At 39.1% G+C, this 17891-nt stretch overlaps 1 protein-coding gene across 2 annotated transcripts in view; it reads right to left on the bottom strand.

Moving 5' to 3' along the window:
- The window catches only part of UBR1 (ubiquitin protein ligase E3 component n-recognin 1), a 144322-nt gene that overhangs the window by 119164 nt on the left and 7267 nt on the right, over window positions 1-17891 (bottom strand). For both annotated transcript variants that reach the window (XM_067557899.1, XM_067557900.1), the window contains exons 3-6: window positions 17223-17301; window positions 10387-10497; window positions 6904-7034; window positions 5720-5858 (exon numbers count right to left, since the gene is read on the bottom strand). In XM_067557899.1, coding sequence (XP_067414000.1) covers window positions 5720-5858; window positions 6904-7034; window positions 10387-10497; window positions 17223-17301 — 460 coding nt within the window. The remainder of the gene's footprint in view (window positions 1-5719; window positions 5859-6903; window positions 7035-10386; window positions 10498-17222; window positions 17302-17891) is intronic.

Below are 17891 nucleotides of genomic sequence, written 5' to 3'. Positions count from 1 at the left end.
ACACCAGCCCTCTCTCCCTCGGCCATGGGGGGGACGGAGGCGTGGGCATGGCCATTAAGGTCCATGCTGTATGGAAAGTCTCCAGTTTCAACGGGCCTTGCAGGGGTGCTCCCCGACCTCCAGGAGTTGGGGGAGGCTCTCTGCATGGAGATGCAGGCTCCAGAGCAAGCTCTAGGAGCCATGGTTGGTGCACCTCTGCGCTTGACCCCGCCCGTGCAGGCGGTGTGGGGGAGCATGGGCACTCCATGCCCTGGCGCCGTTTCTTCTTCAGCACCAGGGATGGTCGGCGTCGGGTGGTGTCCGGTGCCAGTGGAGCGCTCTGCACTTAGGAGATGCTCGGTGTCGAGGTGGAACAGGGTGGTTCGGAATCTGGTCAGAGCACCACCTCCATCAGAATAGCCTTCAGCCCAATATCCCGCTCCTTCAGAGTCCTAAGCTTGAAGGCTTTACATACCATGCATTTGTCCCGCCAATGCTGCTCCCCCAGGCACTTGAGACAGCGATCATGAGGGTCACTCGCTGGAAGGGGCTTGCCACAAGCGGCGCAAGACTTAAACCCAGGTAAGCCGGGCCTGGCCCGGCCCTAAGGGCTTCTATTCTAATGCTAACTAACTTAACTCACACTAAACACTATACTTAACACTTAACTATGCAAACAACAACAAAGTTCAGTAAGGGGAATGCTACTTGCGAGAGGCAAAAGGCCAGAGACGTTCCAGCAACTGTCACGGGAGGAAAGAAGGAACTGAGGGCCCGTAGGGTCAGTGGTGCCTCATATACTGTGGCATGAGCGCGGTACTCCAGGAGCTGCCTAAGCCAACCCTACGGGGTCTGCTAAGGGGAAAAAAGTTCCGGGAACCAGTGCATGGTGGCGTGCACTCACCTATATTGGAACGGATACGAGCAATCACTCAAAGTAGAATTGCTGTTTTATTCATTCCTTCTGAAGCATCTGGCACTGGCCACTGACAAAAGACAGGATATGGGCTAAACAGATCATTGATCTGACCCAGTATGGCCATTCTTATGTTCTTAAGTATAAACACTAGCAAGACTGAGATGCAGAAAAGTAATTAAGGAACACAGTACTCCTAGTAATTGGAAAAAACAAAGAAACCTATAACAATTTAAGTTACTGCACTCAAATGGAGATGAGTAGCTTAACTTACACTTTAAGTCATTAACATCAGATAACTCTGTAGTTAGAAACAAACATACAATTAAAGTCAGCATAAAAATATTCCAAAATTTACAATGCACAGCAATGAGGCTTGAAGTGAGATTTTGAAGTTTGAAGATAGTTTCTCTTACTCACCCAGTATAATATTACAAGGGAGAGAGATCCAAGGACGCTTCTTTCACTAGCAAGTAAAAAGTATGCTATTTTTCCACAGAGATCTAAAAGCCTACAGTTCAATTGCAGATATTTGAAATATATGGCAAAACAGTAATGAGCTCAAGTTTAGTTCTTTAAGGAATAGCAAAATAGCGTCCGTAAGATGGTAACTATTAGATCAACCTTAACATACAAAAATGCAAATGTAATTTCCTCACAATTACAGTGCTCTCTAGGTGAGGAACAGACGATTGAATTTAGGCACACATACTTAGTTACTGTACAGGCATTCAGTTTAAATCTTGTAACTCAGTCCAACTATGACTCTTAGAAGAAGATTTCAAATCTTAAGGCTAGTTTAAAGTTCTTTTTCTTCCCTATTTCTAGTATAATCTTTCTTGGTATTTATTTGGAATAAGGACATCTTAACAGTATCTATGGAAGTTAAGTTTATTAATTTGTAATTTCAATTCAAGATCCAGAACAATGGTCTAGATTTATGGAACCAGAACCTGAACTACAAGTTCAGGATTCTAGAAAGGCAGTATTTTTGCTCTCCAAGGCCAAATTCTGGCTTCCTTCAAAGCCTAGAAATTCCCTATGGAATCTTAGCAGTAAATACTCTTAAATCTTCCTCTGCTTTAGCGCAAAGCGGGATTTTTTCCTCTCCCTTCCTTGTGTTGTCCAGGGAGTCTTCTGGTGTGGTAACTATTTCTTCTTGTAGCATCGTTCATCTTCAGGACAGCTTTCTTTCCTAAGGCTGCTTATATTTGGAATTTTGGACCTTTACGGTTCCAAAACCCAGGTTCTTCTCTGTAAAGGACTTTTCGTTAAAAGAAACTCTCTTTGGAGAGCAAAGTCATTGAACACTGCTTACATAAATAGGAGGGCTCTTCTTGGGTTAGAATCAAGACACCTCAGCATTCAAAACCTCAGGACTTGTGATGAAGAGTCGATCTCCCATGTGAAGAGAACTGGATCTCCTAAATCGAGAGAGAACAATGAACTGGGATTTTGCACACTTTTATGAGCTTTCTTGATTGAGTTGTTGGGTGGAATGGTCTAATTCCAAAAAGGGAACTGTTTATTGCTTCAAACATCTTTCCATTGGGCAGTCCAAGATTTTGGGATGTACGCAGATCTGGATGCAAGTAGTAAGTGTCAGCTTAACAGATCCACATGACATTGTATGTTTCCTCCCATCCAGCAGATGGCATCAAGCTTCAGAAAAGTCCATCTTTCCAAGGGTTTCTAGCTTATCCTTCAAATTCCCTAATCTCTTCTTTACCATTTAATTAAAGCATTCATTAACAGAACTATCTTTCGGCTCAATATCTGGTGCGACTTCTGAAATAGAGCCCTGTAATATGACCAGAACCTGATCGAATCGGACTACAAGAGACAGGTCAGGATGAGTTGGGTCGGAAAACAACCAGGCTCAAGTCAGGTCGGATGGGTTCGGGTCTGGCTTAATAATTAGGCCCAAGTAGATCTCTATCCCTGAAACATTTAATAACAGAATAAAAGATTCCTTATATTTTGTTGTAACAGTAATTATCTTCTGGAAGCTTTATTCTTTTTTCTTCTTACACTTAAACTCTCCTCAGATTAAAAGTTCTCTTTCTCTTAAGAGTATGAAGAATTTACCCTATTTTATTTTAATTTTAAACAACTTCCAGACTTAATATAAAATCAGTATTTGAATTCTAAATGGTTAAAATATTCTAGCTTTTTAAGCATTGTTCTAGATACTTCAAAACAGTAGAAATACAAAGAGTTCTAACTAATAGTATCTTCTAATATAACTTTACAATTGCTACAATTAATCTTTATACAACATTTATAGATTTACTAATATGAGGATACACTGATTGTTTATACCAAAATGTGGTGTTAGTAAAAATAGAAACAGCTATAAAAGTTGTTAGAAACACCTATAAAAAGCCTTTATCTGAACATCTCCAGCTTTCACAGAAATGTCATTAAATATGGCCTTAAAATTCTATTCTCCAAATGGCTAACACATAGTTGTTTACTTTTCCTAATCATATGAATCAGGGTATTTTGTGAGGTGATTACTTAAATTAATTTCTTCCTTTGCACATTGCTAAGAGGTGCATTAATGATTGTGTTGGAACCATTATGTCTAGTTTGCTAAAAGATAAAATAAAACTTTCCAAAAGCAATTTGAGATATTTATTTAGAGAGACTCAAGTTTATGGTCTCACTTTTCCAGCTGTAGTTTCTCCATGTGGAATCTTGATCCTTTTAGCAAGGAAGCACTTCCTGCATTGACACAGAAAAAGTGAATTATAGCATCGTTTGTGTGGGTTTCTGTCACTTACTAAGAGATGAACTGAAACCTCTCTTTTGATATTAAGTATATTTTGAGACCTTTTGGTGTGTCACGTCTTATTTTAGTGTTTTAATTTAATACAGGATTATTCAAAGTGTACAGAAATTTAAATGAAGAAAGCAGAAGGAACAGTCTGGAATGTGTGGGGACAAAGAGGCATGTGTTTATTTCTACCCTTACGACCATATATTTTTCTTGAAGGTAACAAGGTCACATTCATATAGTTAGAAATGTCTGTTAGCTCACGAAGTAGAAAAAAATAAAACCATTTAAAACATCTTAGGCATCAATTGATGGTAACTTGTCCCAAAAACCAGGCCTTTGTTAGGGTTTAATACAAGATTAACATGATTCAAATGTGAGCTTTTTCCACTGTATTGCCACCTTATAACTTAAGTAAAAGAACATCAAAAGTGCATAACACAGGGGCCAAAAATCAGACCCTTAGGCACCACACAGGAGATGGGACAAGAGTCCATTCTGTATAGTATTCTAGGACCTCTGAGATAGAAATCCACTTGATACAAATCAGTTGCTGGACCTTACCAACTTGAATTAAATTAAAACAGCAAGTTATAAATAAAAAACGCATTAGAATCATCATATCAGAGAGGAACTAACGGGTGTAACAAAATAGAAGAACTGGATTTCTGCAAAATTCAGAATCCAGAAGCAGTGTCAATTTTCATCCTAGCAGGAAGTGCACTCATCCTGAACTCTTTTCTTCCAACCGAGACCCTTTGCCTATCAAGAGATTCCTTAGTTCTGAGGATCAGATAGTGGGAATGTTTAGAGAAACATGCCTAGCAGCACTCTCAATGGAGTCTGGAGCAACAATGACAAAAACTGCCTAGTCCCCAATTCCAGAGAAAAGAAGTTACAAGTATGGTCTTCAACATGTCCCTTCCACATAGGAGACTTTGAGATGAGACGGGGAGAAAGTAGTAAACTGCTATAAATCTACTGCCATTAAAGCAACGTAGTACTCCCTAGTATATTTTGTGTAGTAAACACTACAATTTTCACTACACTGTTAATGGGATACTCAACTTTGACCTAAAATTTAGGTTTTATTATTAGAGATACCCTTGTATAAACCCTAAGAAAAACAAATATTACCTTTTAAGTTACTATGAAAAAATTTATGGAAAACTGACTTCTGTAGCATACACAGCCCACATAATGTAGCATTGTGCTAGCACATGAGAAGCTGAAAGTGAGACTAGATAAATTAATTTTTTCATAGCCCAAACCAAAAGAAATACTGAAAGTAAACAGATGAAAAATGGCGAAAAGCAAGTTTTTTAAAACTTCACATTTTAATAAGGGCACACACTTGCGTGTGTGTGTGTACATAAATGCATACGCTCACTTCATAATTTTATGATGCATAAAGAAGGCCCCCACGTGGCTTTGAACAGATAATTAGGGATGCAATGTTTAATGTTATTCTTAGAAACAGAAAGTCGAAGTGTCAGTTTCATGATGGAATTTCTCTGGTTTTAATCACTTGCATCACAACTTTAAACGAGAGAAACTGAACCAGAAAATGTGTAAGTATTTGTGCAATGTAACCTACTACTTTGACCAAATATTATTGAATATACAAACCAGTATCTTATATTTTTATTTTAGTGGTATGCCTGAAGAGTAGTTTTCTCATCCAAGAAGTGCAAATCAGATAAAATAAAAACAATCTTTAACAAACTTAGAGAAAGTGTTAGACAACAGATGAAAGTGGATCAACCTCAGGTAAGAAATCAGTGGCTTCTCCCCACTTCTGGATCCTGGTTTGTGTCTTGAACAACAGATTAGCATGATCTGAAAACCAGATCACCTTCTTTAATAGTATTTATATTCCATGCAACTACCAATTAACAATTAGGTTGTGTTATCTGCCACTGTGTCTTTCCAAGCTCCAACATCCCAGCAACAGTTACTACAATCAGAGGATGAGAGAGAGAATATACAAAAGTAGTATATAATGCTTAAAGAGAGAATTTCTATTGCACACAGAGTGCACTGACCTCTTTATCTATGGCAGTAGTGTGCAACTGGGCCTCCCCAAGCTCACAGCCAAGTGCTCTCTGTAGACTGTATATGACATGGTCATAAGAATGATGTTCATCATTAAAAAGGACACAGTAGTAGTGGTCCGTCTTCTCTCTATTGGGGAGAAGCCATCATTTCATTAGATGGAGCAAAGAGAAAATTAAAATCTCCTATCCAAATGTTGGCAACAAATCATTTGCAAACTCCTGGGATAAAGTGACAATTATAACCAAATAAGTTCTAAAGGAAAACTGAGTTAATCAACTTCAGGTTCTGTAAAAAGGCAAGTAGTTCCACCTCTCACCCAGACAAGAACAGAGCATGAAAACTATACTGTAGCCACTTACCAGAGGGCCATCACAATCTTCTTGGTGATACAAAGTAGTAACATGTTTTGAGGAAATTTGAGACTAAAATATCTGTGAACTACACTTCCACCCCAAATGAAAGTTTTTACAGGCAAGTATTCCTTGCAGTTGATAACTAGAAGATCAATATTTTTATGCTAATACCACCCAGGACTTTAGGAACTGGGACTTCACCGTCACACCTAGCTCAAACTGGAGGTCAGTCCCGTGAAGTCTTGAGAATTACCAGTAGCTTTCAAGGCAAAGTAAACTGTCACTTTCCTTTAGGCCTAGAAAGTTTTGTAAATGCTTCCAGAAACTGTGCAGCTATGCTGTGTTGATGACACCAGTGTAAGTACTGGTACTGGTATATGGATAAGACAGTGTTTTTAGCACCATGTAATGAAAGCCAAGCAAAAATGCCTCACCCCTCCCTTCATTCTACCTCACTCAAGTTGTCTACTCAGGACACTAAGCCAGCCCAAATACAACAAGGCATTTAAGTCATCTGCTAATTCTGTAGCTGTTTCTCCCTTCCTCCTTGCACCCCCATTCTGCTTTCCTCACTAATCAAATGAATGGCCTCTTTCCATCTAGGAGGAGGATTTTTGCACAATTTCTAGTGTGGTTAACTAGACATCACCACATGCAAAATATTCCCTGAAGAGTTTTTAAAACTTTACAGAAATTATAGCCCGGGATCGTTGTAGTTCTATTTAAAGAGATCTGGGCACTAGCAAATTTGTATAGGGTAACAATAAACCTGAATGGCAGTTCTAACACTTAGAAATCGTTGGCAATCTCTCTCCCACCTGGTCATGAACACTAGAGGCAACTCCTTCTCTTCTTCCCAGATAGTCATATTTACAATGTATTTTATCACAGAAGGGAACATCTTCCTGGCTTGTGCCATTAGCTCTTCATTTAACTGGCATTCAGAATTCTGTAAGAAGACAGGACAAGATATCAATATGGAATACAAAGGTATAAAAATGGAAAAAAAAAGACTTGGTAACATAAACAGCTGATTATTGTATCCTTTCTTGCAGTATAAATCTATTTTAAAGATATGACAGAAGTACTGAGGTTTATGAAATGCAATTCAAAGCTGAAATCCTATTACAGTTACATGTGTGTCATTAGAAAGGTATATTAGCCTCAAGCTAATGGTAAATATATTGCCCTACAATATGCTCTGGTATATTCACTTTACACTACAAAGAGCAAGACTAATGAAGCTGAGGAAAAAGAATGAGAACTGCACAGCCAGAAAGATATCTTTTGTATAAGAGCACAGTCCCACTGATGCTTCTTTGTGACATTGGGACAAATGAAATATATGCCTTTTCAATTCCTTGCTCTCGCTACCCACAAGATTTCTCAGAAATATTCCAGCAGCAGTTTTATCCACCAAATCAAACACATCGGTTGTTTTTTAAGATACCAGTTAATAAAATAAGATACAAAAAAACACGTAAACCTCTCTTATCTAGGCAGAGGCTGTGAAAATCTTCATTAAATAGGTTAGGAAATGTAGGTTACAAAAGTAAAAAGATAACACTGCTTCTGGCATGTCTGAAGATGTTCAGGGATTGCAGTTCAGTCCTGGATTTGTTATCTATGAGGGCTCATCCTTCCAATCCATTTGTATACTCTCCCAAAATATCTGTAAGTCTCCCTTCCATGAACCACTAGGTAATCAAATGTCCAGACATATACAGCCATCAGCCACAGATCCGTTTCACTGTCACCCTTCCCTGTGAAAAGAAGGGATTGAATATGTGGGACCTAAACAATGAGGGAATACTAAATCTTTTGAATATATGGAATGGCTCTTTATCTTGGTATCCATGTTTAGAGATGTAAATAGAGACTTCAAAGATTTGTGATTTACACACAGAGGCTGATATTTTCAAGGCAGCCTGGGATATCTGGACATATTTTCCACTAATTTTAAGGTTGCCCTAGCCTGCTTGCAAATCTCAGAATGTATATGTGGCAGGGGGATGGGGAGGACGGAAGGAAAATGGGGAGAAAAGAATTACCAAAAACAAGAGCTCAAATCCAGCTTCCATTCACGTGAAATGGTATATGGTTTGACAGAAGTGGGTATAACATAATGGTGATGTAGTTAGATATTGTCAAGTACCATGACTTTGGAAACTTCCTAAAGCAGATGCAGTTTCACTTACACACTTATGGGCTAGGTGGCATAAAAAAGAAATCAAAATTACACAGCGTTCCTGTGGTGAGAAACCTGGTACAGTACTGAAACAGAAGTAATGAAGTCAAATGACCAATGGCTTCCACAGTTACTAGACTTTTCCTGTTGCAGGATTGCCATCTAAAACGTCTACAGATGATCTCATAAATGTCTACATCTGCATCTACATATGATTTGAAATCAGGTTTTTACAGAGCCCCAACTTTGCTATTCATGTTCTTAATTTCAGATGAGAAAGGATAAGTGTTAGGTAGAAACTATGTGATTGGGCTTTGTATAAGCATGGTTGTATTGAGCTAAATTTCAGTTAGAGTTTGGCATCTGGAAGGGTAAGGTGTGCTAAGCACAGATCTTTGGGAAAAGATAAAAACAGGTTGCTGCAGACAAAGATATTCCAAACAAAAGGCAATCAACCCTGTAATGAGAAAACTTCACCCTCTCTTCCTCTATCCTTCCTCATTCAGGTGAGGGAAGTATTCAGACAAAGCACCTCTCTCCATATCTAGCTATTTAATAAATACCAAAAAGATCCTGGTAAATTAATGGTCTCTTGGTCCTTAAAAATGGGACTAAAAAACCCAGAATAGGCAAAAATCTCTTTCCCTCTCCCCATTACACCTTATAGTGAATGAAGCTGAGGATGCGTCCCCCCCAGATAATGGAAGCTTGGTTCCTCTCTTTTCTTTTGGGGAGAGGGTGAAAAGTGTTACTACAAGGCTTGTGGCTAATTAAGTATTAGCTGCATAAGCCTGAAATATACCTGTGGGTCCAAAATATTCTTCACTTCTTGTGCGAACTTTACAATGTTATTTAACAGCTGTTACATTTCGCCTCAAAAGTACTTCAAATGCAATGATTTGTATGGTAAGTATCAGTTTGTAGAGACAGTTGGAAAGCTTGATGATGAAAGGCAATAAATAAGTGATACCGTATAGGATTCAGAGATAAAAACTGCATGAAGCTGGAGTTAAGGTACAAAGTGTCTGATATTAACCTAAAGGGTAAAAATAAAAAAAAATAAAAAAAAAACACCCAGAACAATCATTAGAAAGTCACAAAACTCAAAGTTTAGGTTAAAACTTCAAGAAATGTAAATACTTGAAAGTATGGAAAAAGTGTGTTTGGATTTTTTTTTTTTTTTAAACTGATTTTCTTTGGGTTACTAGTAGTCAGTTATTTTTAATACCTATGATGTTCTTGAAAAAGTATTTTTACTCTTAAATTGCAGACATGTACACCCAAATTTAACTATCTTAAAGCTTTTTTAATTTGTTAGTATTTACAACAACATGCATTTGAAGATAGGGAGCCGGCTACCCTGTGGAGCCTGGGACTGGAGATACCACGGACTGGGGAATTCTGCAGGGCATTTGGAGCTGGAAGGCAATAATGAGCAATCAATGCTCTGAGAAAGCCTAGAGAAGCTAAACAATCACACTTTTGCCACTGTTTGGTTTGAAGCATCTGCTTTTCTGGGCTCCATCTTCAAGACTTAGATGTCTGAAAGTTTGTGTAGCACCTCTTGATTGCAAGTTCTGGTTTTTGAGGGGTTTGGGTTGGTTCCTCTCCTATCCCACCTCAAGGATGCTCCATTTTACATGTGCATGCCTTATATTATGTTGTGAATGCTAGCAAAAACCAAGATTAAAGAAAAAGCACTCAAAACAAACTTTTTTAATGTAGTTTATTGGAACTTGTCATTTAACATGGGTTCATTTTAAAAAGGTCATTCAGCAGATCAGATTTAAAAAACACTCTACACTTTTAAAAAGCAGCAGCCTGATCCTAAGCACATCTTTTCATGATCACGGAAGCAGACAAACATACTGCCATCATTCCTCTCTCCCTCCTTGCTTCTTTCCTATCAAGCAGTAAAGTTTAAAAGTATCTTAGAAAGATGGATCCATGGCACTTAATCTAATTCTAGAGACACAGGCCCCAACAACCCAAAAAGGATTTGATTTTTTGCTGAGCAAATAGTAATACTTCTAGATAGGTAGGAAGCATGTTACAAAGCTTGAAGATTTATAGATAATATTCATCTCTGATTTTCTTTATATATTATTTTTACCTCTTTTGTAGTGCTTGCTGTTCCAGGCTCATGGTTAGTGCACATCGGTCCAGTCTTCCATGCCTCTGTATCCCCACAGTCACAAAACCCTCCTCCAGTGGAAGTATGCATCTGAAAAATTAAGAGGTATTTCAGACATAAAAATATGCATGTAAAAAACAAGAACACAAGAAAAATGTACATTTGTCAAGCTAATACAACATGCACATTTTAAGTGTCTTCAACACAATGATAAATAACTACCCTGCAGGAAGTGTCAATGTAACCCACATGCTTTCATATTTTATTCTTTTATAATTAGAATCATAGAAGATTAGGGTTGGAAGGGACCTCAGGAGATCATCTAATCCAATCCCTTGCACAAAGCAGGACCAACCCATCTAAATCATCCCAGCCAGGATTTAGCTAAGCTGCACCTTAAAAACCTCTAAGGATAGAGGTTCCACCACCTCCCTAGATAACCCATTCCAGTGCTTCACCACCCTCCTACTGAAAAGGTTTATCCTAATATCCAAATTAAACCATCCCCACTGCAACTTGAGAACCTTGTTCTTAATTCTGTCATCTACTATCACTGAGAACAGTCTAGCTCCATCCTGCCTGGAACCCCCTTTCAGGTAGTTAAAGGCCACTAGCAAATCCCCCCTCATTCTTCTCTTTTGCAGGCTAAACAAGCCTAGTTCCCTCAGCCTCTCCTCATAAGTCATGTGCTTCAGCCCCCTAATCATTTTTGTTGCCCTCTGCTGGACTCTCTCCAATTGGTCCATATCCTTTCTGTAGAAGGGAGAACTTCAGTGGGTGGAAAAGTGGGATTTGTTGGAATTATCTATGTGTCTAGACATGTGCAGAGAGCAAAGTAGTCATCACAACTATGTCTTAAGCTTACAAGTTGTTCCACACAGAAAGAACTTCACATTCGCATGAAGCAGGGCTGTGTATTGAACCCCAGGACCAAAGGTGTGGAATGGGGAGGAGGACACTCCAATAGTTACTGACTGCTCCCAATAACTGCTTAAAGCCTGTACATAAAAGTGACCATCAAGGGCAGTTCTACGTATTTAAACAAGCCTTCCACCCTGGGGCTGAGCTCCTGAGGGCTTGTCGGCAGGTAAGGGAAATGTTATATTTAGGGGGGCTAATAATAGTTCCCATTAGACTTGACTGAAGGATGGAAGATAAGCCAGGAATGTGACTATTGCCAGGGCAAAAATGAAAACCTAATATTTTGGCTACAGGTAAGCCTTTATGCCAGCCTTAAGCCACCATTGAAACGCTTAATAAAAACAATGTGTGGGCCTACAGGGAGAGCTGGGAGGGGAGCTTTTATTATCCTTAGCGCCTATAGAAATCATATTTAATTATCTGCTAAATGTTTTAAATTGAGATTCTGTATCAACATGAGAGAAGAGGAACACAACTCAACAAGATGAGGATTTGTAGATTCCTTATTTGACTCAGTATGGCTTAGGATAGTGCCCTACAGAGTGTGCACTACAGAAATCCCAGGAATGAATTATTTTTGTGTGTGGTGTTTCAAAACAGGTAATATTTCAGCTACAAGCAAGAATTCCTATCAGGCAGAGAAAATGAGGCAACAGTCATCCATCAGCCTAAGATGGAACTGCTGCTGAAGGGATATCACATACCAGAGTTTTCTTTATATGCTGGAAAGGCATAACTGATTTTACTGTGGACTAGACTACAATTTCACTTTAGTGTCTGAGAACTGAGGTAACACGCACTAAACCTTAGGTCCCACAATTAATCATCAGGAATTCATCTCTGGAAAAGATGGAGTGGAAGACAGCGTGTGCATGCATGCGCACACATCAAAACAAAGGAGTGTCAATGTCCTGCAACCTTTACAGTTGAGATGCAGGTTATAAATCATATTTGTTCCAGGGATACATGTTGCATAAGTAGAAAAAATAGATTTCTATAGGAAGTCTTTATAGACAAAATTACAGATAAACAAAGCTATTAGACAGGTTTACTTACAAGTCATTTAGAAGTACTGTTTAAAATCCTTACTCTAGCAAACACACACACACACACACACACACACACAATGTAATTGTGTAGTAGCTTCTCAAACTTGCTGACTAGACATTTATCCACAGAGCCCAGCTCAACTGCATCCCACTGAACGGAGCCGTCCACCACGAGAATTGGGACAAGAAATGCAGAAAGCACAGCTATGCCAATGAGATGCTACCCCATGTCTTGTATAGCTGGCAAGCCCCATTACAGAGGCTAGCAATTGCGCCATAATGCCACCCAAGATTGCTTAGTCAAAGCCATCCTGCCATCTGTGGAGATTGTTGCCGTGAACTCCACTATTCCTGGAACAGACAGTTAACTGTGACTGGACATTGTCATCACTAACAAGGAACAGAAGAAGATCCTCATGGTGGACATCAGAGTTTCTTTTGAGAACAGGATCCCGGCCTGCTGCGATGTCCAAGTTCAAAAGGTGAAGAAATACACCCCTCTGGCCCATGCTTTGAGAGCTAGGGGTTACAAGGTTCAATCACACACACTGATCATCAGAGCCCTGGGCGCATGGGATCCCAGTAACAAGTAAGCTTTGCAGAAATGTGGAATCCGTCAGCGCTACACTCGGCTGATACGGCAACTCATGGTGTCGGACACCATCAGGTGGTCAAGGGACATCTATTTAGAACATATCTCCAGACATAGGTAATACCAGGAGAAATGAGCAGGAGTGGCACTGACAAGTGAAGTCGGGAAAGTAACTGAAATACTTCTCTGATGGACTGTATTTACTGAGCAACAACCTATCCTAAATTCTCAATTACTGAGGGACAATCTATCCTCACTGCTATATTTGTTTTCCACAAGCTACTCTTAATACAGTTCTTTAGGAGTGCTGTATCCAAATATTTGGATGCTAATATTTAAACTCTTTCATTCAATTTATTAACCTGGATTTAGGATATTGCAGATTATGTACTATATGTATTGTATGACTTTTTAAACCAAACTTTGTACTTTTGGATAATTTAAGCATTATAGTCAGATGTACGGAAACTCAACCTGTGTATTAGATAATTTTAACATTATCTTTAAGAACATTTTTCTAAAACAGCATTGTGAGATATTAAGACCAAGTTCAGGATTTAAATGCAATGCCCCAAGTTTGATTCTGCACAATGCATTGAAAAGTCTGACCTGGCCTGTGCTCAAACACAAAATTAAGATGAAGTGCAGGAAAGGCCAGTAATTGTACATAATTTGCCCTGATATCTTAGTTACAAAAGTATTTATAAAATAATTATCAAAAGTAATAAGTGACCTTAACAAACAAAATACTTTTAAAAGTGTTATTTATTATTAAAAATGCCCCTTTAAAAAAAAAAAAAAAAAAAAAAAAGCATAATTTAAAGCTTTAGAATGTATTTACAAACTGTTACTACACCACCCCCACTTACCTTCTATCTTCATGTTCCAACTACTGTTACTTGGCCTTAAAGAAGCCATCTGAAATTACTGAGAGGATGGGGAGAGAAGACTGGAAACTGAACTTCTTGCTTCTATTTATCCTTTTAATTTATATTTTTGGGGGTCAGTTCACATACCTGCACATATATATGAGGCTAAAATATATGGAAGATACATATATTTTAATTACATAGTTCACAGGAGTATTGTAAGGCTTAAAGAATACTTGTAATGCACTTTGAGATGACCAGATGAAAGGCTCCACAGAAATGCAGAGTAATGTACTTTACCTGGCTGCTCCCAGCACTCCTGCCTCATTACCCTCACTGGTATTTTTGAGGCTCTTTGAACCTATTCCAAAACTGCCTGACTAACTTACTGAAGAAGAGCTCAATGTAGCTCAAAACCTTGTCTCTCTCACCAACGGAAGTTGATCCAATAAAAAATATTATGTCACCCGCCTGGCCTGATTACCCTATCATCAGGATAAAACACTCAGATTAGTATGCTTGACATGATCATCTGTGTAGATACAGTCACTATACACACATGCATACGCACACACACACAATCAGCACTTCCTCTTTAAAGGGTAGTCATGGCCATTTGATGCAGGTAGAAAAAGCCGCTGAGGTGGATGCAATTTCAACAAACAGCCAAAGTAATGAGTCTTAATAAAAACCTAGAACATTTTTAAACTGTGCAAGATAACTAAATTGAATATATGATGGTTTAGATGCTCTTAAATGTAACTTTGCTGCAGAGGTACATCAGCTTTAAAGGCCCATGAGCTCTATATGCTCCCACTCTGTGTACAAAACTGAGCAGCTGTTGCAACAGCACTTGAAAGGGACCAACCACCAGTGAAGGAAGGCAAAGAAGGGATAGAGAGAACAGTCCAGGAGCAGAGCAGCCTGAGGAATTACTTAAAATGATCCTTCCCCAAATAAGGCAGCAGCAGTTGGAACTTCCCACAGGTCACATGGATTTAGCTCAGAGACCATCTAAAGGTTGTCAGGAAGAGAAGATCCTGCTCTAAAGCAATCTACTGTATTTGAAACTTAACCATTAATTTCTCCATCCATTCTCCCAACCCCAAGCCCAAAGCAATTTAAAATACTAAATAAATCGAAATGCGGAAATAGACCAGAACAAAACAGCATGCAGATGGCAGCAGTGATCCGACTGGTGAAAAGACTGTATTGGTCCCTGTGCGTACATGTTTATTTTGTTACCAAGTATGGGTCTGGAAACATCTTTATCAAAGGTCAGCTTGCAAACAAGTTATTTTGTAAGTGCTATTTACAGTACTTTCCCAAGCTCTATAAACATGAGCTTGTCGATGGGAATTTCAGCATTGTTACTCTGATTGTTGTTTACTAAGGAAACAAGTAATGTCCTATGGATTTTAGCAATACTTGTAAGTTATAAGAAGTTTCTCAGTCTTATGAATTAGTCATCCTCTTCAGACTGGCTAAAAAGTTGCTTGATTAGGACAGGAAAATCAATTAAAATGAAAGTTTAAGGAGATATCTTTTGCACCTTCTGCACATTCCCAGAGAGCCATAATGAAACATCGTAAAAAGTTATCATTTCAAAACAAGAAGGAGATCAGAAAGCTCCAGTCTTTTCTACTCTTTCAATTAAGAATTAAAGATGAGGAGAGAAAAAAGTGCCTTTACCCACTTATTATTTTGCACATTTAACATACTCTAAATGAGAAGCAGATTCAAATCTCACATTTGGAGGTGGAAATTGCCACCTCTAAAATAAAACCAAAAAACCTGCTCCTGCACATGCCTAGCTATAGTAATGGAATTGAGATATGCAACATGTGCACTGCATATCTGAGATTAAGTCTTGCCTCTATATCTAATAGACAGAGAAATCTGTTAATTTCTTTGGAATAATCTACCAGTCAAAGATTATTACTATTGTCTATACAACCTTAGCTCAACCCCTTTGTGTGTATTTGTTAACATACAGTCATTAACTGTGTGATCACATACAATTTGTTCTGTAGGAGCACTGCCTTATTCTGTGCACAAAACAGACAGAGTAAGACAGTTGTAGGGAGACAATATTCTCCTCTGTTTAAAGCACTGAACTGGACTCGGGACAAGACAACACAGCTCTGCCACTTACTTAGTACGGTTAGGTCTACACAGCAACTAGACACTGGTGGCTGGCCCATACCAACCAACTCAGTCTCGTGGGACTCAAGCTGTGAGGCTATTTCATTGCTATGTAGACTTCCACGCTCTGGCTGGAGTCCGTGAGCCCAAGTCAGCTGGCATAGGCCTGTTGCAGGTCTCTAGTTGCTGTGTAGACATACTGTGTATGTGGGCAAAGCTATCACAGTGCAAACACATAAGGGAGTCACAATAAGGTTGTCCTTGCAACTTTAATTCTGGAATCACTTTACTTTTCAGTGCTTGAGTTTGCAACTTAAGTTTCAGGAAACTTGTTTTTCTGTATGCAATTATAGTGGTATGAGCTGGATGAAACCTTGTTATGGGTTATGTTAAAACCTCATTGAAATGGATAGGTGTGAATTCCCCCTTCAACAAACATGACTCCAAGCATAAACCCTCACCTAAAATAAAAGGAGGATGTGAACCCACGCAGGAGATTTTGCCAAGTATTGTTTTGGGTAGGTAAGGCAGAACAGATATAAATCTGGGATAAACTTTGGGCTTGTATACATGATGGGGTAAAATGCACTTAAAATGGTGAGATTTCTCAAGTGAACCAACATGTGTATTACTTGGTCCATGTAAACTCTGCTGGTGGTCCCTAGTGTACTTTAACATAGTGCAGTATGACACTACACACTGCAGTGCGCACCAGCAGAGTCTACACAGACCAATTAACACAAAAATGTTCATGCATATTAACCCACAAGGAGACAAGTCCTCAGAGACAGAGCCTGAAGGAGCAACTGAAAGCACAGTGTCTGACTCTGGAAGAAACCAGGGAAGAGATTTCTGGTTAGGGATTCAGGCTAAAAAAGCATTCTTGGGTTCTCCGAGTTTCCTGTCATTTGATTCCTTCTGCGTTCAGAGACAGAGGGCTTAGTACAATCTGTGTAAATAAACAAAACTGCAAACAAATAAATATTTGACTATAACCAATTTCTCTTCCTAAGTGGAAGAACTTACTAGACCCCCAACAATTTGTCTAGCTGCTCTGGTCAAAAGGGATAATAGTTAGATCCATGAAATATATGCTCTTTTTTGCTCCATCACTCATTTCAACAAATTGGTAATTTTCAGATCGTAGGAATTAAAATCTCAGTCTGTATGTATTGCTATTACACAGAAGAAAACTTTTCTTTAGAAACATGTAAGACTTTACTGTGCAGATTTTAATACCTTGTAACGATGGTTCTTGTGAATGCTATTCTGGAAGCAGTCCATGCAGAGTACACAAGTTGAATCAATTGCACAGTCTCTGCAACAAAAATACAAACTTGGATACCATTCTAAAATAAAAACATGAAACAGACTCATGGACTTTAAGGTCAGAAGGAACCATTCTGATCATCTAGTCTGACCTTCTGCACATTGCAGGCCACAGGACCTCACCCACCCACTCCTGTAATAGACACCCTAACCTATGACTGAATTACTGAAATCCTCAAATAATGGTTTAAAGACGTCAAGATACAGAGAATCCACTAGCAAGTGACCCTGTGCCCCATGCTACAGAGGAAGGCGAAAAACAACCAGGGCCTATACCCCCTAGGCCTGGGAGGAAATTCCTTCCTGACCCCAAATATGGCAGTCAGCTAAATCCTGAGTATGTAGGCAAGACTCTCCAGCTAGACACCCAGAAAGAATTCTCTGTAGTAACTCAGAACCCACCCCATCTAACATCCCATCACAGGTCACTGGACATATTTACTGCTGGCAGCCAAAGATCAGTTAATTGCCAAATTCGGCTGTCCCATCATACCATCCCCTCCACAAATTTACCAAGCTCAGTCTTGAAGCCAGCTAGATTTCTTGCCCCCACTGCTCCCCTTGGAAGGCTGTTCCAGA

This window comes from Emydura macquarii, unplaced genomic scaffold (genome assembly GCF_026122565.2).
Source record: "Emydura macquarii macquarii isolate MOO-44397 ecotype Brisbane River unplaced genomic scaffold, CSIRO-AGI_Emac_v2 contig_1876, whole genome shotgun sequence".
Classification (NCBI taxonomy): Eukaryota; Metazoa; Chordata; order Testudines; family Chelidae; genus Emydura; species Emydura macquarii.
The sequence above is the reverse complement of the archived record's forward strand: the minus strand, read 5'-3'. Positions and strand labels throughout refer to the sequence as shown.